Source organism: Glycine max, chromosome 18, assembly GCF_000004515.6.
Source record: "Glycine max cultivar Williams 82 chromosome 18, Glycine_max_v4.0, whole genome shotgun sequence".
Taxonomy (NCBI): domain Eukaryota; kingdom Viridiplantae; phylum Streptophyta; class Magnoliopsida; order Fabales; family Fabaceae; genus Glycine; species Glycine max.
In genome coordinates, this window is record NC_038254.2 from 41,090,924 (window position 1) to 41,118,373 (window position 27,450).

The following is a 27,450-nucleotide window of genomic DNA, read 5'->3' on the forward strand; positions in this document are numbered from 1 at the left end:
AACACATCAAGAAAAAAGCTTTAACATTTTGTAAATTATTGAAAGACAAAATTTGCAAAAAAAAAAAAAGTCGGGAATAAAACACAAGATTGTGTAACTTTAGAAACAAAAACTACAATTAAGCCTAAACAAAATTTAATAAATTAATAAACATTATATTCCAACCAAGAAACACGAAACGTCAAATACTAAATGTGGTATTATCTCAAGACGAATAAGTTCTCCAGGCATATATTACCAGTTAAGTCTCACATGACCAAACAGGAGAGCAATGAAATATTTTCAATTTGATGGGATCTAAACCACAATTCTATTCTATTATAAATAAATGGCACCATATATGAAGCAAAAAGAAAAAGATTAAAAATAGCAGAATGATGAGAAATTTAGCTGCACTGCACAAAACTGTACCAGTTATCTCACTTCCATCTCAGAGACTGCCTAATGCCTGTATAAATGAGTCCTAAAGACCTCCCAATCAAGCTAACTAAAAAGAATGAGATTGCATCGCTCACTTTATCAATAACTGCTCTAATTAGAGGCATGGTTATGTCAGACAACTCAAGGAAAAGGCTGAAGTAATATCGCCTGCAACACATAAATTAACAGCAATTACATTCATTGGATTTAAATTTCTCCAAAATGAGTTTGATTCTATAGTGAGCAAGGGTGCGAGAGTGTACCTTGATTTGATTTTAAGTATCATGATCATAACCCGCTAAAACTTAAGAGTAAAATATACCCCGAATTACTCAAATTAAAAGAGCTTTGTTTAATTTATAACAGCAAGATATATATATACAGGCTAGCTCGGTCCATTTCGGTCTGCATTTAAATGGACCAGAGCAGACTGATCCGCTTATTAAATGAATCACATTTTTGCATGGTTTGCATCCAACCAACTTGGCCCACATTTTGAAAAGTTGCAAGAGAAAAAGTAAAAAAAATGATTGAAAAATTGAAAAAGAAAATGATAAAAACTAAAAAATGTCAAATAATATTAACAAAAAAAATATAGAAACAAAAATATGCATGTATTGATGAAATAGTAAAAGAGAAAATACTCTATAAGGTGACAATAAGGATATTATTATATTATTATCCAATCACAAATTGACATATGATAAGCTTGTTGAATTTTATATTGATTATCTTTAAGGTCATACTATGATTTCTTATTAGTTGACTAGAGAATTTTTTTACACTAACAGTGCACAAAAGTTAAACTTAGTAAAATTTAAAAGAAAACTTCATATGCATCACTCAAACATCAAGTAAAAAAAAAACTTAACATCTCTAATATCTTATATCAAGAAATTATAAATATTCAAATATTAAGAAAGAGGTCAATATACCTAACACTCTTATTGTACCTTTAGTACCCCTGGTACTTTCATTTATATATATATATATATATATATATATATATATATATATATATATATATTATTTTTTTTGCTGATCAAAAAAAAAAAAAAAGAAAGAAAGAGGTCAATATGTACACAGACTATGCTAATCTTAATTTCTACCTTCACCAGATTTAGACCCTTAATTTACCAACTGCATTTCAATGTAGTACCTACAATCAACTGCCATCCAAATCCAATAGTTAACAGCTTGTCTCACATGAGCTGATGATGTCTCTCAATTTTAACTTTGCAAATATGGGTTGCACCTTCGGCCATCAATTTAAAAATTGGACTAGAGGGGCCAATTCAACTAGTCTAACTAAATCTGGTGATTGGTTCAGTTAACTAAAAGAATTACTCTTCTCAAAACCGGTCAAATTTGTCTAAAAACCGTGAGAACCACTACAAACAGTCCAAAACCAGTGTAATTTGCCTCTTCAGCTGACAAAAGCTAAAATATATGTCATTTGCTAAGGCATTTAGAAGTGTAATTTGAACCCATATTTGCCAAGTTAAACCAACATATCATCAAATGTTCAGCTAAGCATGTACCAAACAATCTAATTTAAACAGTTGGCAATAAGGACTACATTATGCACAAACGGGAAAATGAAGAACTGAGTTGAAAAAATTGGACAAGCAGTGACTAAATGAAAATAACGAGAAATGCAGTGAAAAGAGTTATTTAATCATCAATAGAAGGGGTGAAGAGAAAACATACCATCCTGTCAGGGCTCTTAATTCCTTGGTCCGCTTTACAGGCATTGAGAAATGGCTAATGTCAATGCAATGTAATTCAGGTGACATTGCTTTTGAATTTTGCTGGGTAAGCCTCTTCCACCAATTTTGCTCTTCAGTCTGAATACTGTCTGTTACATCAACAGGTTGGCTCTCAAGAATAAACAGGTCAAAGCGATCCTCATACATTGACACAACTGTGTCCATGTTGTGGTACAACCACTGGTTCAAAGCCACCTGATAACAAGAATATCACTGAAAGTCTCACAATCCATTTGACTCTCCACTAAATAATAAATATATGCCAGATAAAGGTAAATCTCACAATCCATTTGACTCTCCACTTTATTGGGGTGCCAAAAAAGAGTTTGATAATAAATGAAGCACAGGAAGCTAGTTAACATATATCATTAGACCAGACATTAATTTGTTAAAACTTAGAAGTATGGCATACAATACATATTTTGTGTCTATATAGAATTCTTTCAATAAAACTGTAACTATTTGCATATGTATGATCTACACACATAATGTATAGCATGCAATAAAATTCAGGCTACAAAATTCATTTTTACAAAGATGTATATTTTGATTGGTAGGATAAGGATAAAACAAATTTGCTCATCTGCAGTTAACCATGACTGAATGAGCAAATATAAATTGTCCATGTTATTACCTGTTCTCTCCCCATACTATAGAATATCAGGGAAACAAAAGCTATGGGAATATAAAAAGAGAACAAGGACAACTCCAGTTCAGTTGATTTTAAGAAAAGATTTTTGTTATAGCTCCAAACCACATGAATGGAAAATTTTATTATAAATTACCTTTTATGGAGTAAAAAAAACTGAGGAACCACAGTAGAAACTTCTCACAGAAAAGAATCTATATTCTGCTGTTACAACTCACTGTGGTCAATGACCAATATGGGCAAACAACAGAAACAAGATCCACAAGCTTGAAATTTGAAAACTATACTATTACAGTACCTCGTTACGTAACTTTTGGAGCTCTCTGGTGGATAAAGCACATAATGGCATATCCAAACTACTGGTTTTACTTGACACATCATTGTCAACTGAAATAAACTCCAGATATACACTTGCGACCCCATCTGCTAGAGAAATCACTAAATCTTCTAAAATGGAAATTCCATGCACAGAAAATATACGCGAATCATAATAGCAACCCTCCCTGATAATAGATGGATGACTGGTGAGTCTCTTAAATCAAAAAATTACTTTTAAGAAAGGGAGTAAACATTCAAATTGGTCCTTCAAAGTTACACATGACCATAGTAGCCTGCCAAAGATTTTTATTCCAAATTAGTCCCTCCCTCTAAGTTAGAAAACAGTCACCATATTTGCCTTTTGTGTCCCCACTTTACTCCACTTAAAGACAAATTTGGTTATGTTTTAAATCTAAGGGACTAGTTTGGATTATAAATCTTTGAAAGACTAATGAGGTGATGCACATGTAACTTAGGAGGACCAACTTCATGGTTTGCTCTACAACAAATGAATTTTAAAGTTATGGTGGATTAAAAGAAAAATAAGCCATGGTCATGGACTCAAAATATGCTAAAAGCAAACAAGGTTAAATACTCTAATATGGAAACTAATCATTAATACAAAACAGATTTCCTGTGTAGACAAAGCCAAATTTGTAAATCTATGATTTAGAAGTCATGTAGTGATTCAGATATTCCATGGGACAAACATCATTTTCTATGCCTCAACATGTTTCAGCAGATAGAAAGAGGACATGAAATTAAAATCTTTCTCTATTGGTTATAAACCCATGGTATAAATGAAACTAAAGAAAAGATCAAACTAATGACAATATCAACAGAGGCGCTCATGCTAACAGGACAGGTCCGCTTGTAAGAAAACTAACCTGCAATTTTTTGGACCCATTGGCAACTCACCTAAACTAGAATTCATGTTACTTAGTTGAAAAGCATTGAACCATTGGACAGATACACAAGAAAATACATGTTGATTAGAATTTACAATTTAAAAATTATGAAAAGGTAACTAAATGCCAAGGGACAATCAAGATGAGTATCAAGCATGCATACTCAAATGATTTGGAGCATCCCTGCTTCATTGCATAAACTGAAATTACATTAAAAATGGAATGCAGAAGAAACTCAAAAAAGTGAAAAAGAATATCACAATGAATAAAGAAACAAAAAATAGATAATGCTGATTTTACCTGAGAGAACCAAAAGTAAGATACCAAAGTAATTCTGCATACAAATCTTTCTTGCCAGACCTTGTAATGCTCTGTACAATAGTGATATCTCCTTTCACTTTTACAAGTATCATAGAAGCAAGTTCCTGACAATAATGTCAAAGTAAAGTTTCACTGTTAGATAGAAGTAAAATTTATATTTTACTTTCAATAAATACCTTGTCACAATACCCTAAAAAAATCCCAAAAATAAATAAATACCTTGTCGGCATTGCCCTTAAGAAGGAAAAATTCTTTTTCCAGCCACGCAGTACAGGTAGAGTGACAAGATCTCTGAATAATGTCAGAAAACATTCCAAATAGATCATCCATACCAACAGCTCTGGAAATGCAAGAGAAACTATTAACCTGAAAAACAACATTTGAAACAATTGAACAATACTAATTGTAAAAATAGTATACATCTACTTAATCACATAGGCATGGATTTTGTTTTTGTTCAGAAACAAATTATAAGGGGGGGAAATTAGCAATAAACTAAACAGTATAGAGAATCAAACTTCAGGAATTGCAAGATAACATATTAATAGTCAAGTTTTGTAGGTAAGTTAACATTTCCAATCCATCTATGTATTAGAATGAAGCAAAAGATGTACTAAATGAGTTGTTTGGATATTAGTAAAAATAGTTATATAGCATTCTTTAAGATTTCAAAAAGTAACAGCCTTATCCCGCTAGGTAAGGTCGGTTACATAGATCAGGCGATGCCATTCTTTAAGATTTCATTCAAATAAATTTCTATAGAAGAAATATATCTCCCACTTTATTAATCTTATGGAGACTGTTGAACACTTGCTCAATAAGAAAAGTACGATAGCTGAGATATATTTAGTCAGAAAACACATTTCAAACATTCAATAGAACAGATTCAATGTGTGTTCCAAATTTTCAAAATTCTAGATAATACCAAAATTACATAAATTATGCATATGACAGTATTGAAGAAAATAAAGATAATTCCTGCCTCTTCCTCAACATGCTGAAAAGCAACCCAAAGCAGCCTTAACTTTGGACTTCTGGCAACAGCACTTAAACTCAAGGGTCTCTATTCCAATTTGTCAACATTCTAGATTCTAGACTATTTCAAAATAAAATAATATATTCATATGACAATATTGAAGAAAATGAAGAGAATTCCTGCCTCTTCCTCAACTTGCTGAAAAACAGCCCAAAGCAACCTTAACTTTGGACCCCTGGCAACAGCACTTAAACTCAAAGGTCTCTTTGCAGATTGAACTATGATGTCTCCAGAATAATCCTTGTTCTCTAAAGCATTTAGAGAATTTAAAAGTTTTTCTCTCACCACATTCAATACATACTTTGACTCAAAACCAGAATTTTTCTTCGCAGAACTGCAAAAGAGACAAAAGTTCTCAAGTAGTTACAGAAATAAACTTTAGTCCTTTCTCAAAATACCAAACAAAATATTAAAAAAAAAAAAAATTCAATCTTGACATATTGATGTGCTTACCCTTACCTACCAGAAATGTCTGAGCTTTCAGGAAATACATTTTTATCAGAATTAGTCTTTTGATAACTAGCATAAGATTTCTCAACAGGAATTACTCCAGCCATATAAGTGAGAAATATACTGCCCAACAAAAGCATCTGGTCAACAACTGGAACCAAATCAGAGGCTGTTGCACCATTAAAGTCAACCAAAGCCCCTAAACCAATGCACTTTAATGGAAATTCCTGAAGATGAGGAGTGAATTTCAAGTGTGTGGCCCCAAATACACTCAGCTCAAATGTCTTCCACATAGAAAAGTGAACAAATTTACATCCATTTCTGGAATACTTTCTGAACAAAAAATAAATATTGAAAGGTCAGACTGCCAAATTCATGATAGCAAGCATGAAAAGCAACAAGGATCGCTGCTTATTGAATTATTGAGAAACTGATACTCCCAGCCAATCAACATTACATATAACTAAAACAGCATGAACTAGCAGAACCATCATGTGCTATGTATTTAGAATCTTATTAAAGGCAACAAACCATGCAAAGAAATGAAATCCTGGTTTCTTTGAAAAGAACTATGATTTTCTATCCATACTAATAAAGAAGAGGTATTCCAATTTTCGGAATTCATTTTTAAATGCATAAAAATGTGCTAGTCAAGAGTTACCAACAAATAACAAAGGGAATTTCATAAAACTAAAACCCATGACACGTTAGTTTCAACTGACATCAACCAATGAAGTTTTATCAACTTTTATTGTCTGACAGAAACATTTAGCACATTTTTCCCTATATTTTCCATTAACTCGTTTTATTGAATGATAATCAATACATATTCTAATAAACTTCAAAATGTTGAACTCTCTTTTGCATGTGCCTCCTCTAGTTTAACATGTCTAACAAAACTCCCATAGTCTATTATCCACCCAAGTCCACTCCACATACAACAAGTTGCAAATTTTAGGTATTTTATTCTATATCAGAAATTTGAGATGAGATGCAATTTATTCCAAGTTGATGAGGCCAAACATTATAGATCATAATAGAATAGAATAGAATAGGACTTCTATAGAAATACCCCATTGGATTGATTAAAATGAGAAAAGATACAAGAAGACTAAGATTGTATAGATGCTCTATCTATAGAGCTTATAAGAATTAACAACTATTTCTATGTTTTATAGAGCTTATAAGAGGAATGAAACCTTTGAACAGACTTGAGACTTGTAATCTGGCCCGAGAAGCCCCTCTCTCTAACAGGCCTTCTCTGCGCATTCAGCTTAACACAGAATGCAGAAGCCACACATTCCGCCATTGATAAAAACGTTCTTGCTCCACACTCAACACATTGTGCCACTCCTACTCGCGTATTTGATCAACCTGAACCCAAAAAATAAAACATAAACATAAACACACCAAACATCAAAATGTGTGGGGAAAAAAAACTAAAAACAACCCTAAGCTCAAGAAAAATTCGATATGATTTAAATAGTAAAGTAAGGTAAATTACCCCCTTGGAGGCACACTAGTGCATTTAAAAGTAAGAAAGAAACAAAAGGACACATTCACATTCTTAGCATTGTTCAAGGTCTCCTAAAGTGGAACAATAACAACCACTAATTGTAACCAAGATGGACAAAAACAAAACACTTATTCGGAGAAAAAAAATTTGAGGTTCGTACCAGTCAGAGTTGGAAAAGAAAAGGCGAATTTGAAAGGAGACTGAAGGAATGTGAAGTGAGAGAGCAAAGAGTGAAGAGAATGTGGTCAAAGTTTGGCAGGGAAAGGAAGGAAGCCCGGTGGGTTTGCAAAATTGATGAGATGAGAATTGGATTGGATATGTGCGTACCTGATTCGTTTCTTCGTCGTCAGTGTTACTGTTTTCAGAGTACAGTGAAATACTAGTAGTAGTTGGTAACTAACGGCTGGATTAGGGATTTAAACCTTCCGAAACGTGACTGTGAGATGCCGATTTGTTTCCGTGGTTGTAACTTGCAAGAACCGCACCGGTAATCCGCATAGTGTTTTTTTTTTTTTTTAAAGAGTAAATAGTGGTTTCCCCATAGCTTAATAAATTAGTTTCTAAAAGATGAAAAATTAAATTTTAATTTTTAAAAGTAAAAAAATGTGATAAATTTATCTATTATGTGATACATAGGGATAAAAATATCTTAAAAATATTGTCACATCGCTGTTGAGTGTGTTGGACTAACATGCTTCTAAATTTTGGGTAAGTTTTGAATGCACAAATTTGTTAATAAATATTTTTTTTATAACACCCATTATTCTTTGGAGATCAAAATTAGAGAGTTTTCTTTTCACATGCAAAAGAAAGAAGCACCTAACAAGCACCTAACCATGGCCATCCTAGAAGCTAAAGCTGGTTCCAAATCCCTTCAATTTAATCTCTTTTGTTTTTGAATTCGTTTCACTTTCTAAGCAATCCTAAATAGCTAATGGTGTCCATCCTAGAAGCTAAAGCTTGTTCCAAATCCCTTCCATTTAATCTCTTTTGCTGCTTTTGAATTCGTTTCACATTCTAAGCAATCCTAAACAATTAACCATGGTCATCCTAGAAGCTAAAGCTCATTCCAAATCCCTCCAATTTAGTCTCTTTTGCTACTTTTGAATTCGTTTCACTTTCTAAGGAATCCTAAACAGTGTAGATCAAATAATTTTTTTCCTTTCACAATCAATTGCATTGAAAAGTGGGAGTATGACATTACAAACACACTAGTAGCTGAGTAGCTTTCACATTGAATCAAATGTTAGCTATAATCAATGGGAAGGCACATAACAAGAGATAAGACTCTTTCTAAACAAATTTGAAAATTGAAAATAAAAATACCTAAGCCTCGTTTGTCAGTAAAAAGCTCCTTCATGGAGTTGAGCTTTGTAGAGGACGATGGTTGGGTTCTCTTTGAGGGGGATGGCGGCGAGTTTGGCAATGTCGTTGACAAGTATGAGGTTGGAGTCGGGGTTAGTGAGGTAGTTGTGAGCGTAGTTGAGAAGGAAATCGAGGGCAAAGTGGATGGAGGTGGAGATGAAGCCAAAGACGGCAACATCTTCAAAGGAGTAGATTTGGAATTTTAGGTAGCGGAAGGAGGTGTAGAAGATGCGATTGAGAAGGGTAAAGGAGGCTTGGGAGGCAACAATGACGAAGTGGAAGATGACATTTTCGGGGCAGGAGGAGTGTTGAAGGACGAAGAGGATGACGACCATGAAGGAGGCTTGTTGTGAAAGGAGAAGATTGCTCTCAAAAGATTAAAAAAATTCTTTACTGACAAATTAGTCCATTCAAAACTTACCAACATATTAGTCCTAAGATTAATAGGAGGAAAGATTCCTGGAATATGCTTAGAAATCTATCTTCTTTATCTACATTGCCTTGGTGTGTTATTGGTAATTTGAACAATATCCTTCCTGGTGAATTAATGGCTTCAAGAAAGCAATGTTGGATTGTTGTCTTGTTGATATTCCTCTAGAGGGGTACCCTTTTACTTGGTTCCATAGTAAAGGTACTCTTATTGTTGTGGAAGAGTGGTTAGACTATGCCTTGACCACTAAGGATTGGCTAGACTTGCATCCCGACGTGGAGCTAAAGAATACTCTAGCTTCCATGTCAGATCATAGTCCCATCATCTTATACGTTGATGCTCAAAGGCATGTAGAGGAGACAAAAATTGGTATTTGAGAATTCTTGTCTTTTTTAGGAGGATGTGAAGGAGACAGCGCAAGGTAGTTGGGATGATTCTTGTGATGTGGAGTTTACTAGCAAGATTAAAGGTTGTTAGGAGAAGTTGGAGGCATAGGGAAGGAGGATCTGTAGTAGATTTAGAGATGAGATCAGAAGTAAACAAAAATTAAAAGATTTGAGGGGAAGGGTGGAAGAGGAGGAAGTAATGGAATACAACAAGGAGAAGGAGGTTCTTACTAACAAAGCATTGGCTAAAGGATGGAGATATGAACACCAAATTTTTCACTCATCTGCTTCAAGTAGAAAGTGAAGGAGATTAAATTCCTGAAGGATGAGGAGGGAAGGAAAGTAGAGACCCATAGGATATTTGTAATCTTAAGTTTAATTATTTTACAGTTATTTACTGGCAATGGAGGAAATTATGGAGTGGTCCCTAACAAAGTGAATACCAAAAATTCAGATGAAGACAATCTCATATTGATGAGACCGTTTTCCATAGAGGAGTTCAAGGAGGGTTAGTTTTCAAATGATGCCAGATAAAACTCCTAGGCCATATGGATTTCATCCAAGGTTCTATCTTCATTTTTGGGATGTTTGTGGGGAGGATTTTTTAGGGCGTGTTGTATGTAACACCCTATGCAAATTACACCAGATTGAGAGAGATCCAGAGGATGTACATGTATGGGATTGCACAGTTGAGGATGACTTAAAGGAATTAATTGGCACTACCTATACCAACAAGATGCATATACTTTTTGGTAGCACATCACTTAAAAACTCCATAGTTAAGCGTGTTTGGCTTAAAGTAATTATGGATTAGGTGACAGTCATTGAATGAAAAGTCTCATATTGGTTTGCGGGGATAGTCATTGATCCTGAAAGCAGTCAAAGTTGATTGTGGAGTTCTCAGAAAGGTCTACCTACGGAAAGTTCTAACTGGTGAAGGGTTCTGACCAACAAGGATGTTGAGTGAAATGTTATCGTGTGAAATCTCATAGAGTGTGAGTCATTGAGATGTCAATAATCAAGGGCAATAACAATTAAAATGAGTGTTTTAATTACTTTATTTAAAAATGAATTGAGTTAAACAATTATTTTATCAATAAAAAGATTAAGTGGTTGATATAAGAATTACTGAGATTATTTAATAATTATAAGAGAAAGTGTGGCAGCTCCATATATTAATCAAAAGGATTAAAGATTAATATTATTAAGATAACTATTATAGTAATAAGATAATATTTTATATCTAGTTTGGATAAAATATTTGTTATTTTTGAATTAGTGATCCTGGAGACGATTTAAATCTTATTATTTTTTATCTTAAAAAATAGATGATATAATGTTAATAATAAGATAATTCTATATAATAGAATAGAAAAAGATAAAGAAAAAATTTATTAGCCAAATTTATAGAGAATATATCTCATGTGATCCAATCTTAAATCATATATTCTTGTACTTATATAAGGATAAACAATTTTCTTCTCCTATAATTTTGTAGACAATCTCTTTCAGAAAATAAAAATTTAGTAGAGCATGTAGGATTGAGAATGAGGGAACAAAGAGAATCTTGTTGACACAATAAATAGAGAAGAGGAAAAATATTCGAAGAATGCGAATTACTATGCTTCAAGAGATGAGTAAAACAACTTTTTTTTTTCTAAACTTTCATGGTATAGATTTTTGGAAACACATCTTTTTGATTTTATAGGTCATAAATTGATACATTGATCCTTGTGTGAATTAATCTTTGTGATGATTGCAAAATTTAAGTTTTGTAGTATTCTTGCGTGAAATTATTTAAGTATATGATATAATCATACAAACATGTAGCTTTTACTATGTGTGAAGTTTAATTTAATTTTACAAAAAAAAAAAGAGTCTTGCAATGTACAAATCTTCATTGGCTGTATATTAAATCTTAGAATTTATTTGAAAATTCAAGAATCAACATTCCAGGGTTTTGTATTTAGCTATCATATATATCAACTAAAATGTATTTTGATAATTATTAATTGACTTATTTGATGCTATAATTTGAGGGTATGACTTTATTAATTATTAGTGTGTATAAAATTAGAGTATTTATTTGGTATTTATCTGGAATTATGTTTTGTAATTATGTGTGAATTGGTCATCATCTTCTGGGAAGTAATGACAATGTATGTTTATTTTATTATGAGAATTGAATATGATAGATACCTTTATCTAGAAAGGGATGAGATATTAGATACCTCCATATGGGATGGGGAAAAGATTTCAGATACCTCCATCTATGATAAGGAATAGATTTTGGATACCTCCATCTATAATAGGAAAAATAGAGGGATGTTATTGCATGGATATGAGCTCGTAGACCTTTTGAAGAATTTAATATTCACGCCGTTTTTGGGAACCAAAGAGTTGACTCTAGTGATTTTGGGAATCACTGAGTTGTGTTTGTGATATTTGTTTGTTCAAGAATTGAATGCAGTGAAGTCTTGGTGTTTATTTGCTAGAGTGTTCTTTTGTTTTGCGAATAATTCGTTGTTGTTTTATAAGCATGTATACATTATTTTTAATTTAATTTTTCAAATATAATGGTTGGATTTTTCTGGTTACCCCATCGGTTGAGAACAATATTATTTGTGAACTCTTTGAGAACTTGTTTTACTCATTAAAAGTGTTATTTTCAAGGTTCAAGGAAGAAGCTTTTGAGACAGAGGAGAATTAAAGACTTAGTTCATTATTAGTAAATTTTGTTTTAGTTTGGTTAGTATTGTTATATGTCCATAGTTGAGAATAAAATAGTTTATTTATGTAAGGACTCCTTTATTATAACATTTGAAGTATGTTGAATCTTTGAAATTTCTAAATTCTTATTTTATGGATGTTTTAAACTATATTTTTATTACATGTTATTATTGTTGTAACAAAGGGCGTTATATTTATGGTATCAAAGTATACCTCTCTCCCAGTACTACCGGTTCAAGGACGAACCAAGCTGAAGCTGGTGGGCATGTAACATCCCATGTGAATTACACTAGAATAAGAAGGATCCAGAGGTTGTACAAGTATAAGATTGTATAGTTGAGCATGACTTAAAGGAATTAATTGGTATTGTCAATACCCACAAGATGCATCTATTTTTCAATAACCTATCACTTAAGAACTCCACAACTAAACATGCTTGACGTGGAGCAATTATGGGATTGGTGACTTTTTGGGAAGTTTCCTGGAAAATGTTTGAGTGAGGAAAAAACACCTTAAAAACTCTCGTGTTGGTTTATGGGGATAGTCATTGATCTTGGAAGCAGCAGAAGCAAATTTTTGAGGTCTCGAAAAGGACTACCTGCGAAGGATTCTAATCGATGGAGGGTTCTGACCAACAAGGATGTTGAGTGAAGTGTCACTTGATAAGTCTAACTGCGTCCAAGACACATTGGATTGTACAAAACAATTAAATACCTAAGATTTTAATGTTAACAAAGTATAAATTTTACATATTCACCTTTCATGCTTAAGCTGTAGGTTCATTTATCTCTATGAGATACATGCAGAAAAGCATGAACATAAAGGCTCTGAACAATAGCCAATGTATCAGTCATTGGACGATACTCCATCAGCGTCCAGTTCTGAGAAGAAAAGTGACTTAGCACTTAGCTCACAGTACAAAAGCAATAGAGCAGTCACTTGATCCTCAAGTACTCAAAACAATCATCAGAAAGTAACATCCATAGGTTTAGTAAGAAACTCGTGCCATATCACACAAAATGGAAGATTTAAATTGTCTTGTCTTAACATTCCTAATTCCTTTTGTCTTGTCTTATGCTAAGAGTCAGCTCTAAGCATTAGACACATTGGTAGATTGTACTTCTTTGAAGATATGATGCAGAAAATGTTTGTGGTTCCCACTTTTTCACTCTACACAGTAATTGCCTCGTGTCAAGTGTCAAAACTATTGGACAACAGTTAGTTGGGATCTCTCAATGGATTAAAGCTCTGAAGTCTATATAAAGCTTGAAGATTTTCGTGTTAAAAATGAAGGAAGAATCACAAGAGAATAATTTGAGACAAAACAAACAAAGTGTTGTAACAATGTCAGTTTACTGGATGGAGGAAACTTGAGCGAATTGAGTGAATCTTAGCTTTTCTAAGTCAACAACTTTCATTGTATTCAAGCTTATTGTGTAAACACTCTTTGAGTGACAGAATACATTTTCTATCAAAACATATACTATTTGTGAAAGCCAAGGAGTGGCTTAGTGACAAAGAATACTTGGGTCTTAATCTCAGGGGGAGATTAAGGGTAGTGCAAGGAGTGGCCTTGAGAGTACCTGTTGTAGCTAGAAATTGTTATACAAGTGGCCTCAGATATCTTAAGAAGGGGGGGTTGAATTAAGATATTGGAAACAATTTCCCCAATTAAAATTCTATTTCACTTTCTATGCAAGTTACAAATTCCCTTAAAAATGAACTCTTAAATAATGAATGATTCAAATAGAACAATCTGAATATAAATATAAAGCAAAAATAAACAAAAGAGTTTAAGGGAAGAGAAAGTGCAAACTCAGATTTATACTGGTTCGGCCACACCCTTGTGCCTACATCCAGTCCTCAAGCAACTCACTTGAGAGTTCCACTATCTTGTAAAATCCTTTTACAAGTTCTGAACACACAAGGACAATCCTTCCTTTGTGTTCAGAATTCTTTTACAACAAGAGACCCTCGGTCTCTTAATCCCTTAGAGAATTTAGAAAGAAGAGAAGAATGAATCTCTCTTGAAAGAGATAGATTTTACAGTCTGAGCACTCAATTGATTCCTTATTGAATTGCAAGTGTATTGGCCAAGGAATTCTTAAGAGGATAAAATGTTTTTTCTCTTTGAGAGAATAAGACTAATTGTTCTGAAAAACTTTGAGCAAATTCGTGTTTCAAGTCACATATATATAGACCTTTGGTGGTCATGTAAAAACCATTTGAGAAGATGTGACTCTTAGAAATATTTTTCTGAAAATCTCCTCTGGTAATCGATTACAGGTTTTAAAATTTGAATTAAAACGTTTATTAACTGCTGGTAATCGATTACCAATATTGTGTAATCGATTACACAGTCTAAAATTTGAATTCAAATTTTTAATAGTTGTTGTAAACATTTTTGGCCATTGGTAATCGATTACCAGAGAGTAAATCTCTTGAAAAACACTTTTTAACATAAATTACTTGGCCAAACTTTTTGCTATATCAATTAGGAATTTCCTTCCTAATGTACTAGTGATCATCTTGATGTTCTGTCTTGTATTCTTGAATCATTGTCTTGAATTTAAACTTGAAAAACGCATTTGCATCCTTTGCATCAAATCATCATGATCATCATCAAAATATCAAAGTCATTTGCTTCTACAGAAATGGCATAGAGAATACTTGGTTATAATCATAAAATTGATTGGTGGAACCCTTCAAGGCTTGAAGGAGAATTGGACGTAGCCAAAGAGTTGGGGTAAACCAGTATAAAACCTTTGTGTTTTCTTTACTGCTTCTATATAACTAGTTTTTTTTCCTATAAGTTACTTCTATACTACTGTATCCAAGTTTTGTGAACTGAATTTTAAGCACAACGTGATTTCGAACCCCTTGGATGAAACCCATCGTCCATTGATATCTGTTTGAGAAAAGCTCTAAAAGGTTTTCAAAAGACTAAGTTTTTTTTCCATTACACTATTCAACCCCCTCCCCTTCTAGTGCATTTCAGGTACTCCAGTTGGTATCAGAGCTTGGCCTCTGGGTTGAGCTCTTGAGAGAGTAAGGGAAAGAAAACTCATGAAACAATGGAAGAAGGATATGCTGTGAACAAGGCTCCCATGTCTAAGGGAGCTAACTACGACTACTAGAAGGAAATAATGATTGTTTTCTTTGAATCCACTTACATTGATATATGGGATGTTGTAGGAAAGGGCAATCACATTCCCTTAGACGCTTAAAAGAACGAGATCCTCAAGGACAAATGGACAGATGATCACAAGTTCAGATTTCTTCTCAATTCACGTGCAAGGAACACTCTACTGTGCACTCTATCACAAGAAGAATATTCCAAAGTTCACAACTTTAGAAGTGCCAAATAGATGTAGGACACCTTAGCCATTACGTAAAAAGGGTCCTCTAAGGTAAAAATGTTAGAAGTTAAGCCTTCTGACACATAAGTATGAACTCTTCAGCATGGAAGAGGGAGAAGACATCCAAACCATGTTTAGACGCTTCCAAACCATTCTAAATGAGCTTTGCTTTCTTAAAGATTCAAAAATTCTTCTTAAGGATTTTCAAGACTTTAAAGAAAAATTTGAAATCCTTAATCACAACTCTTGAAGATTCAGAAGAAGAGCATGAGGAAATGCATAAACAAAAACTCCTACTTAAAAAAGAATGAACTATTGCTAATAATGAGCTTGATAAGTTGAAAAACAAGAACTCGGATCTTTGGACGAAATGTCAACATTACAAAAAGATTTCTTGTAATTTAAACTATAAACTTAGAGGACATGAGGTCTTAAAGGAACTACCTCTTGAGATTGAAAAACTTTAAGGAGATAAAAAACTTGAGAGATAAACTAGGCAACTTTGTTGGAGGTTATGAAGCTCTGAATAAAATTATTAAGGTGCAAAGAAACCCCAAAGACAAATCTGGTCATGGTTTCAAAGGCAAAGAGGTTATGCATGGTGAAGAAGTCATTATTTGCTATTTTTGTGGAAAAGTGGGTCATGAGACTCATAAGTGCAGCGACCTCCCTGAAAAGGGCAACTCATCAAAGGGTTTATCCAGTGCTTATCAGCACCCATAAGCTAACAAAGAAAAAGACTCAAAAAGATTTGGGTACCTAAGAGTAAGATAATCTCTTGTTGTAGGCTTCCTTGATAGCAGGAAAGGAACACCAGTCATGGTAATTGGACAGTGATTGCTCATGACACATGACGGGCGAAAAGTCTATATTCCAATCCCTAAGCCTTATGTTTCGTGGGGTGGTCACTGTTGAGTGAAGTTTCAGATAGGCTTGGCATGTTCCTTGTTGAATGAGGTTTCAAATCCATGTGTGAAGCTTTAACATGTCACTAAGTGTCCAGAGGACCTATCCTCCAATGAGCTTAGTTAGTATTCGTGCATTACACACATGCGTCCAATATATGGATTAAGACACTGGACGTAAGTTTAGTAAAACACAATGTTTTGAGTGCATTTATGCTAAGTCACCTAAAGCACGTCGGATCTCTTATGAAAAAGCCTATATCTTTTCAACTTACCTTCATGTTCTCTTTCTCTCTCTTCACCCTAAACACTTAATCGTCACCATCACTCATCATTATGACCTTTCACTTTTAAAACTCTTTGAAATCTTTTTGCATATTCTCTTTCTCTCTCTGAAACCTCCTTGCACCCTAACCTTTTTCCCTTTCTAAAACTTATAATCTTCCAGAAATCCTAACAATGGCCAAGAAACAAAACCAACCACAAGCTGCTCAAGCTGCACCTGACTTAAAAAATAACCCTCCATCTACTTCATCTGAGAATAGTTCCCCCATATGGATTACCAGACCTGCACCAATGACTATCTTGGTTGCGGAAGTCATAATGAAAGACAAGGAACCCAGAGTTCATGTCGAACACTTCTTCGACATTGAATCTTTGGAGAATGCTGGTGTCATCAAATCCCACCTCATGTTGTGTGGCATCCACCACTTTTTCGAGGACCCCAAGGCGAATGTGCCTGAACTCATCCATGAGTTTTGGAGGATTTCCAAGGTATACATGAACAAAATTATTGGAAGATACTTCACTAGAAAGGTTCTTGGCATAATAGTGAAGCTGATTGCTGAGACGATTGCTCAAGCCATTGGTTGTGAGCGTCACAGAACCAAGTTCTTGAACAACTGGGAAATGAACTAGAAGACCACATTGAGCACTCCTTGTGGGGACCCAACTAGGCCAAGATTCCAAGGAAATATGGAACCCTTCTGAGCAAGGCGAAGATTTTCCAATAGATTGTAATCAAGGCCATCATTCATAAACTAGGCTCAAAGGATTTCTTATCCAATGCCCACAAGTTCATACTATACCATCTCATCAAGGGTACTTCTTTTGACTTGCCTCAGATTCTCTTTAATTGCTTTGCAACTAAAGTGATAAAGGACAAGAGCATTGGGAAGGACATCTACCACAACATTGTCCTAACAAAGGTATTTGAGGTCCATGGAGTCATAAAGAAGTTCTTGTAGGAGACACCTATAGATATACAAGATAAATGGCCCTTTGGATGCAGCCCAAAAGACCTTCTAGTATCTTATCTACTAGAAAAAGGTATTTTTTAGTTTTTAAGAGTGTTTAGTTATTAATTTTTTTAGCTTTTATAAAAGTAAAAGCTCTTAGCAGATCTTTTCTTAAAGCTTAAATTTTCAGCTTATGAAATTCTTACTTTTCGGGAATTTATTCCCTAAATGATGCTTGGACAATTTTGTCCTAAAAAAGTTTCAAACTGAAAACATGCCCTCCATATATTCTAAACCCTTAAGTCTTGGTTTCTCTCTCTTGTTCCTTAGAAGTTACGTGCCTCCCTCCTCCGTTCGTCAATCTCTCTTCAATTTTTCGATTTCTCTTTAGATCATCATTTTCCATCTCTTATTTTTCCTTTTTTAACATCATAGGTTAACCAATTCTTCATTAATTTTTTTCTTCTCTTTAAGTTTTGAATTGTTATGTATTAGAGTTACGCTTTTGTTTGTTTAATTAATTATTATGAATTTTGACCCCTTGAACATATTCTTGTGGAGATTGTGAGGTGGAAGCAAATATTCTTGAAAGTTAATTGAAATCTTATCATTGTTTCTATTTCTTAAGCTTGTGTAATGTCTCTCAATCAAGTTCTTGGGAAAAGAAAGAAAGCAAAATGGTGTGACAAAAATATTGAGATTTTTCTAAAAGTGTGCATTGAAGAGGTGAATGCTGGAAATAAACCTTATAACCACTTCACTAAGCTTGGTTGGGCAAATATTCCAAAAAAAGTTCAATAAGGCAACGAATTTGAGGCATGAATATAAATAATTCAGAAATAGGTGGGATTCTTTGAAAAAGGAATGTCAATTATGGGTTAAGCTTATTGGGAAGCACACTGGTCTTGGCTGGGATGGAGAGAAGAAAACCACTGTTGCTAGTGATGAATGATGGGAAACCAAAATTTAGGTGTGTACTATTCAACTAAAATAAAGTTAGTGCTAGTTGTACAATTGGTCAATGTGTTGCTTCCAAAAAGATTATGATTAGAATTTTGTCTCCAATTTGAGATCAGTGTTGTTTGCTCAATGTGTGATTTTTGTGCAGGTCAGTCTTTACCCTTATTAATTTTTCAATAGACAAGACATAAAGAACTATCAGCTCTACTAAAAACAATTCTTTATTAATCTTTCAATAGTCGTGCTTAGTTGATTGCTTTGTGATATCTCTTATTGCTTTTTTGGATGCTTTTATTGAACACTATGTGCTCTTGCATGCATATCTTATAGCTTATTGTAAATTATTTTATTAGCTTCATTGAATCAATTTTACTTTACCCATTCAAGTATCCAACCTTGAAAGTGATGAGAAAAGTGAGCAGGAATTGTTCTTGGGAACAAAAAGTAGGGCTACATATTACATAATTTCATGTTATTATTGTCAGACCCTAATTTTGTTCGAGGACTATCATTTGCTAACGTTGTGATTCTTGCTAGCCGAATTGAGCTGCTTGACACCAGTTGTCATGCAATACGGAAGGTTTTTCGACGTTTTGGTAAAGAATACAGAAAATACCTAAAAGGGAGGGCAAAAGGGTCATTTTGAAGTTTTTTCTGACCCCTGGCTCGCCCTGGCTAGCCTCTAGCTTGCCTGGGACCCCAAATAGCTTAGGGGTGAAGTAACCAGCTCGCTTGGGTGAGCAAGGTTACTTCAGGTTGAAGCAACAGCTCGCCCAGGCGAGCTGTAGATCAACCAAGTCCCCTCATTTCCTATAAATAGGCATGAGGGGGTTGAAGGAAGGGGTTCAACTTTCTAACATTGAAAGGATTTAGTGAAATTTGAAGGAAAGAAGAAGAAAAAAGAGAAAAACGAGACTGAAACGCTACCGAATCGCGACCGTAACCGATTTCCACATCGTTCTTCGTTTGTCGTTCTTCGTTCATTGTTCGGTTAGTATTTATTTTATGTTTTTGAATACATTCTATGCACCCTTAGGGGTCCTCTTTGTTGCTTTGTACATCTTCATCTCATTTTTCTACCATCCGTAATCTCTTTTCTTTTGCTAAAGTGAGTTTTGACCGATCATTTACGTCACCAGTCATCTTTAATGAGTTTGAAAGTTTAATAAGTGAATCCAAGTTAAAATCAACATGTAACCGAGCTTTTTATCCATGAAAGTCGCTTGAGTTCGTCCAAGGTCCAACGCCTTAGCGGTCTCTTTTATTCTTGTTGGTTAAAATGAACCTTTCAAAAGTTTAAAATCAACTCAACTCATGACTTTCCTGCTTTTTAAAAGAACTACGTAGGTCTGAGTTCCTCATCACACCTGAGGATACGTAGGAGCAAGGGTAACACTATTGTCGACCCCAAAAAGTAAAAAAACATAAAAGGGGAAAATAAATAAATATTAAAGTCATGATTTTGCACGCTCGATTAAAGGTTGTCATCCCTTGTGATGAACGCGTGGAGTGCTAATACCTTCCCCGCACGTAAACAACTCCCGAACCCTTATTCTCAAAATTTGCTGACCCTTTTTTTGGTTTTTTCTAACATTTTCCTCGAATAAACGTTGGTGGAGGCTCCCGTGCGTTTTCTTTTTTGGAAGACGCACCCTTAAGTCTTGTCTCGCCCTCCCGCCAAAGGGTAGGACGCGACAGTTGGCGACTCCACTGGGGAATTTTGTTAGAGAGTTAAGCCATTTAATCTGTGTGCAATATTTATCATGACTTTCTCTTTGCTTTGTTTCCCTTTCTTTCTTTTATGTTCTTGTGTTCATATAACTATTTTGATGCTTTTGTATTTGGTGTGGTTGTTTACTTATTACATGCATGCTTAGAAAATATTTGTTTTTTCTATGCATACATGGCACTTACACCTTTGCACACACAGTGAGTTATTAGGTCCTTATACCCGAATCCATGGAAACATAGAAAGTGGAGGTTGATTTGTGGTCATGCTGAGTTTTTCTCTTTGATGATACGTTGTCGCTAGTAGTCCCTACCGCCATAATGTTTGATATCAAAGAGGATGATATCTCTAGAAACCTTTGAAAGATGTGTGCAATCACCTTTGGGAGTTATCACTAAATAGAAAACCTTTAGTCCCTCCCATTAGGTTGCTACAATAAGGGCACGGAACAAACACACTATGTTTTTTTTCCTTGATATAGCCATGCATATCTTTATGATGTCATGATTGTGTGCGTCATTCATGTGTTTGCCGTGTTGTTATGTCAGTTTGGTATTAATTTATTGTGTTGTCATGTTTCTCTTTGTGCTACCAACCACGTGCTCTCACGCATGCATACTCATGCCATGTCATCACTCATGCATTACATTTGTCTCATCATCTTTGTCACGGGAAGCCGGAAAGTTTGTGTCACCTTCTTAATTGTCATGCATTGGGCACCATGGTGATGTATGCAAACAAACCATGATACCCAATGCATTGTGAGTAAGAAGGGACACTCTTTCGAATTCTTGTGTCCATGGATAAACACATTTTGTCATGCATAGCATAAACATTCCCTAATGCATTCATCATATCTCTTGTATGATAAGGTGTTGAAGTATTGATCAGCAGAGTTTTCATTCTAGCAAACATGGGGTCGAACCAAGAGCCCCCTTTAAAAAAAAGGTTCTATCATGTCAAAGCCAAGAGCCTAGGGGTAGCCAGCTTGCGTGAGCTAGAGTAGCGGATGGATCAAGTCCAACGTCAAGCCTTCCGCAAAACATATTTGAAAATTTGGGATTTGGCTATGATAGAAGTTTCCGTTGAAGTCATCGCATCCCTCACTCAATACTATGACCAGTTGCTAAGGTGCTTCACATTTGGGGACTTTTAGTTGGTACCAACCATAGAAGAGTTTGAAGGGATCTTGGGATGCCCGTTAGGAGGAAGGAAGCCGTATTTGTTTTCTGGGTTATACCCCTCCATGACAAGAGTAGCAAAAGTGGTCAAGATCTCGGCATAAGTGCTAGACCGAGCGAAACAAAACAGAAATGGGGTGGTTGGGATACCAAGGAAGCGCTTGGAAGAGAAAGCAAAAGCTTTGGCGGATCAAAAAGAGTGGATTTCATTCATTGATGTTTTAGAACTATTGGTGTTTGGGATCGTCCTCTTTCCAAATGTAGACGGGCTAGTGGATCTTGCAGCGATCAATACTTTTCTTGCTTATCACCACAACAAGGAAAGCCCGGTCGTTGTTGTTTTGGCCGATGCCTATGACAAATTTGACTGGAGATGTAAGAAGAGCAACACGAGAATTATCTGTTGCACACCCGCTCTTTATGTATGGATGGTCTCCCACATTTTTCATCATGAAAGTAGACTCGTCTGTCCCTTACAAGGTCGTCACATGTGTGCTGAGAAAGGGAAAACAAATTGGGAAGAACTCTTGGAAGGTATGGTAGAGGTGTCCATTAATTGGTTCCCCCGATGGAAGGAAGGAGGGGCTGGAGTTTTGTGCTCATGTGAAGGGTTCCCAAATGTCCCCTTGATGGGAACAAGGGGTTGCATCAATTATAATCCTATGCTGGCCATAAGACAACTAGGCTACCCTGTGAGAAGGGCGCCATCAGAAGAGATTATCGTGCTTCTCATCGCACGGGGTTTCAGTGAAAGCAATGCAAAAATGCTTCAAAGAGTCTGAAAAGCATGGAATGCGGTGGAAAGAAAAGATAAGGAGCTTAGAGGAAGCAACAACGGTGTTATCAGGGACTACCATACATGGTTGAAGGCTCGGACGTAAGGGATAACTTGGTTCCTGAGGCTAAAGATTTCAAGTAGGGAAGAAGCTGAAGTCCCTGAAGAGAGCGAAGAAGTGCAATCCTTGAAAGCAAAACTTGAAAGAGCGAGAGGGGTCAAGGAAAAGTTCAAGATGACAGCCACCAGGGTCAGGAAAGAGTGTGACGAGTTGAGGGATGTCAACATGGCCATGGCCGAAGTGTTAGAGTGAGAAATGAAGAGGGCCCGAAAAGAAGAATGAGGCCGAAATAAGTTTCGAGGGGCTTCATGGGGTAGCAACAGGGGACTCAAGCTTTGAAGGGCCGAAAGGGACGAGTCAAGGATGGAAAGTATGATATTAGAGGACAAGTTGAAGGCTTGTCAAAGGTCGAAGAGGAGTTTAACCGAACAACTGAGTAGGACGGAAGAGAATATGTTGACAATCATTGACCAGTATAAAGAGAAGCTAAACCTAGCTGCTAGCCATGAGCAAAGGCTGAAGGATGAGCATGCAAAGGTATCAGCTCTGAAAATGGAAAGAGAAACAAGAGAGAGAGTGATAGAATCATTCACGGAGAAGCTACGAAATGGATGGATAGTTTCACTCTTACTCTGAATGGGAGTCAAGAGCTTCCAAGGCTGTTAGCCAAAGCCAAGGCAATGGCAGACGTATACTCAGCTCCCGAGGAAGTTCATGGGCTTTTCTATTATCGTCAACATATGATCGAGTTGATGTCCCACATAATTAGGAATCATTGAGGCATTTGTATTTATGCTTTGTCTTGGACAAGATAAACATTATTTGTCTCTTAATGAAATTAGATTTGATTCAACCCTATGTCTTTGTTGAAATTTCTGCGTGGGTCAATACTTGGACAACTTATCATTGTCATGCATTCATGTTTAGTTTGTTGTTGCATTACTCATTGCATTTTGTTCTTTTAGCAGTCATAGTCAAAGTAAACACAATAACCAAAAAGAACGAACGTGCTTTACGACACCCTTATCAAACACGTGCCAAAACCCAAATCATGAGTGAGATAAAGGAAGTGCAAGAGCAGATGAAGGCTGACACGGAGGCCATGAAGGACCAAATGACCTCCATGATGGAGGCCATGTTAAGTATGAGACAAATGATGGAGGACAATGTGGCCACAGTTGCCGCCACCAGCGCCGTTACTGAGGCGGATCCGACTCACCCATCCAGCATAAACCAAACAAGCCGTCCAGTCCCAGACATCGTAGGTTAGGGAGGAGAGGTGTTAGAAAGCACGAGTGGTCCCCATATGGTGCAAAATAAAAATTCTTTCCCACTGTACGACTTACCTCCCAATTATACGCCACCCAGTGCAGTGCACATGCCTAACGAGAACGCCAACCACTCTGTTCCCATTCCCCTTGAAGGCCAGCAACCCCAGTTGGGGCATGCACCCTTTGCTCAATCTGTGGGGGAAGCCCGTGAAGAGCCTCAGGATTATGCTTTGGGTGAGTTCGAACTATATCCTACATATGCCGCTGAGGGACCAACGTTAGTGGCATGCCTCTGCCCAATGCCGCGGGAGCTCCTCAACACCGCCCGCTGCAACGTCTGCACTTCTCGGTGGGAAGACTACCTCCGACCATGTAAGAAAGAGAGAAGTTGGATCTCATAGAAGAAAGGATGAGGGCCATTGAGGGGATTGGTGATTATCCGTTTGTCAACATGGTAGAGCTATGCTTAGTGCTCAACATCATCATCCCTCCCAAATTCAAAGTATCGAACTTCGACAAGTACAAGGGGACCACCTGCCCCAAGAACCACTTAAAAATGTATTGTCAAAAGATGGGGGCATACTCAAGAGATGAGAAATTCTTGATGCACTTCTTCCCAGAGAGCTTGGCTGGGGCAATGATCACTTGCTATACTAACTTGGAAGCTTCTCATATCTGTTCTTGGAAGGACTTGATGGCTGCTTTCATCAGGCAGTATCAATACAACACCGACATGGCTCCTAATAGAACCTAATTGCAAAACATGAGCAAGAAGGAGCATGAGTCTTTTAAGGAGTACGCCCAGAGGTGGAGGGATTTGGCAGCCCAAGTAGCACCCCCCACGATGGAGAGAGAAATGATAACCATGATAGTAGACACATTGTTAGTGTTCTACTATGAGAAGATGGTGGGTTATATGCCCTCTAGTTTCGCAGATTTGGTGTTTGCGGGCGAGAGGATTGAGGTAGGCTTGAGAAGGGGAAAGTTCGATTATGCCACTTCCGTAGGCACAAGAAATAGGAGGTTTGAAGCGGGTGGAGCCAAGAAGAAGAAGGGAGACACCCATGCTGTAATTTCAACATGGCCTAAATACCAACAAACCCTCCCAACCCCACTTACCAATATTCCCCGCACCAACCAAATTATTCGGCCAATGTCGGAAACCCTCCCAATCCGGTGCCCGTCCAACAAGGATTTCCCACTCAACCATAAAGGTCTCCCTAACAAAATTCGTTTCCCGCATAATCTCATCCTGCCGGGAACACCAATCCGAGCACGAGCACCAATCTGAGAAGGAATTTCCTGGAAAGAAAGCCCACGGAATTCACCCTGATACTAATGCCTTATGCTGACCTACTACCATGCTTGATAAGCAACCAGATGGTTATAGTGAACTCTGGGAAGATCTACCAGTCTCCATTCCCTTGATGGTACAATCCCAATGCCCAATGGCGGAAGAGTGGCTACAAGGGATGATGGATAAAGGCCAAATTGAAGTTTATAGCACAAGAAAAGGGGAAAGGGATGTGTGCTTGCAGTCAAATGATAAGAGCTCGAGCAAACCCAAACCATTAGTGATCCGCTTCACTGGGGATGTCACTACTCAGAAGCCCGAGGTTTCCAGCCTGTCCCAGTTAAGAAGCCTACGCCTTTCCCTTACAAAAGTGATAAGGTGGTGTCGTGGAAGTAATCCACACAAGGGCCCGATGGAAGGAAGGACACGTTCGTCGTACATGTTAAGGATGACCTATCCTCCACTAAGGTCACAAACATATCCGATATGAGTGGCATGACTCGTAGCGGGCGGATCTTCGTAGCAGCCGAACTACCTGTGCGGTCCAAAGACCCAAAAGGGAAATCAAAGGCAGATGTAGGTGAGGGTAATAAGACAGGCTTGTTCCCAAATGACAAGGTCCTGGTTGGAAGGTTTGTCGAGGAAGGGGACAACTTCAGTAAAAAGGGAATATCCACTGAACAAGCAACTGTGCTCTTGAGAATCATCCAACAGAGTGAGTTCAAGGTGATTGAACAACTAAACAAAACCCCAGCTAAGATCTCTTTGTTAGGGCTCCTTATGAACTCCGAGCCTCATCAGGAATTATTGGTCAAGATTTTGAACAAAGCCCATGTAGCACAAGACATATCTATGAAGGGTTTTGGGGGTATAATCAACAACATCACGACCAACAACTACCACACATTCGCCGATGAAGAAATACCCATCGAGGGCAGGGGACACAACAAGGCCTTGCACGTATCTGTCAAATGTTTGGACCACATAGTGGCCAAAGTGCTTATTGACAATGGCTCTTCCCTCAATGTCATGCCCAAGGATACTTTGGACAAGTTGCCTTTTAATGCATCACACCTAAGACCAAGCTCCATGGTAGTGCAGGCTTTTGATGGCAGCCGTCGGGATGTAAGGGGGGAGATTGATCTTCTGATTCAAATTAGACCCCACGTGTGCCAAATTACCTTCCAAGTAATGGACATAAATCCTGCCTACAGCTGCTTATTAGGCCGACCTTGGATTCATTCGGTTGGGGTGGTCCCGTCAATACTACATCAGAAGTTAAAGTTCGTGGTGGAGGGACAACTGATTATAGTTTCAGGAGAAGAAGACATACTTGTAAGTTGTCCATCTTCCATGCCTTATGTGGAGGCTGCAGAGGAGTCATTGGAAACATCCTTCCAAGCACTAGAAGTTATGAGCAATGCTTACGTGGAGTCTCCCTCGGTGCAATCACGCTCTTCTGGTGCCGCTTTGATGGTGGCTCGGGTGATGTTGGGGCACGGATATGAGCTCGAAATGGGTTTGGGCCGAAACGGGAATGGCGTGGTAAGTTTGGTAGAGTTCACACAAAATTGTGGAAGGTTCGGGCTGGGATACGAGCCTACATGCGTCGACATGAGAAGGATTGCCCTAGAAAGGAGAAAGAGAAGCGCGGGTCAGCCGCAAAGGCTATAAGTGGGAAGAATTCCCTTTTGTCACATTGATGAAAGCTTTGTTAGTGCGGGATGGATGTGCGAGGGATGGGTTGCTGTGATAAACGAAGAAACCCCTCAAGACCAATCAACTTGGGTGCGGCCGTGTCCTCCAGAGTTCAAATTGGGGAATTGGCGAGTCGTCAAACAACTCGGGATTTCCGTGGCAAACTCAATGTAATTCGGTAGTTCCAACCCTATTGCTGGGCCTAGGCTTTAGGGTTTGCTTCCTGTTTGGGCATGTCTTTTGTTCCCACAAAACTAAATACACAACCCTTCTTCATTTTGATGAGTTCAATCTTGCACTTTTGTCTATTTTCATTCTTATGCATATTTATTTTTTGTTGCAATTAAATGATTTGATACAGATTCAACAATGAGTCTTGTGAAAGCAGTGATATCGAGGACTCAAATGTTGATTTTGAGCAACTAATAAATCAAGCCGAGGAAGGGGAAGATGAGGATTAGGGGCTTCCTCCAAAGATAAAAAGAATGGTCGAGCAAGAAGACAGGGAAGTGAAGCCACACCAAAAGGAAATGGAAGTTGCAAACTTAAGTGTTGGCGAAGAAAGAAAGGAGGTCAAGGTTGACACTGGCATGTCTGAGATGAATTGTGTCTCTGTTACGAGACTACCAAGACATCTTTGCTTGGCCCTACCAAGATATGCCTGGTTTGAGTTCCGACATC

The 27,450-nt window shown here is 36.9% G+C and overlaps 1 protein-coding gene across 2 annotated transcripts; it reads right to left on the reverse strand.

Moving 5' to 3' along the window:
* Positions 1–170: 170 nt before the first annotated feature.
* On the reverse strand, positions 171–7,901 carry LOC100802527 (uncharacterized). 2 transcript variants are annotated; one of them, XM_006602470.3, is made up of 9 exons: positions 7,715–7,901; positions 7,071–7,245; positions 5,881–6,204; positions 5,545–5,755; positions 4,605–4,751; positions 4,365–4,489; positions 3,137–3,341; positions 2,131–2,384; positions 171–588 (listed from the first exon to the last, which is right to left on the reverse strand). In XM_006602470.3, exons 2-9 carry the CDS (start codon positions 7,178–7,180, stop codon positions 420–422), a joined length of 1,545 nt encoding a protein of 514 aa, XP_006602533.1. In that variant the 5' UTR covers positions 7,181–7,245; positions 7,715–7,901; the 3' UTR covers positions 171–419. The 2 variants fall into 2 exon arrangements, with proteins under 2 accessions (XP_006602533.1, XP_003551433.1); XM_003551385.4 differs by having other exon boundaries at positions 7,548–7,875.
* Positions 7,902–27,450: the final 19,549 nt, after the last annotated feature.

What these genes read in the sequence shown, in the direction of transcription:
- LOC100802527 (XM_006602470.3), bottom strand. Translation starts at nt 7,180, where the DNA reads ATGGCGGAATGTGTGGCTTCTGCATTCTGTGTTAAGCTGAATGCGCAG. An exon ending in AGTCTCAAGTCTGTTCAAAG is followed by an intron (nt 6,205 to 7,070) that starts GTTTCATTCCTC and finishes TTTTTTGTTCAG; the next exon opens with AAAGTATTCCAGAAATGGAT. An exon ending in CTTACTTTTGGTTCTCTCAG is followed by an intron (nt 3,342 to 4,364) that starts GTAAAATCAGCA and finishes ATCTATTATCAG; the next exon opens with GGAGGGTTGCTATTATGATT.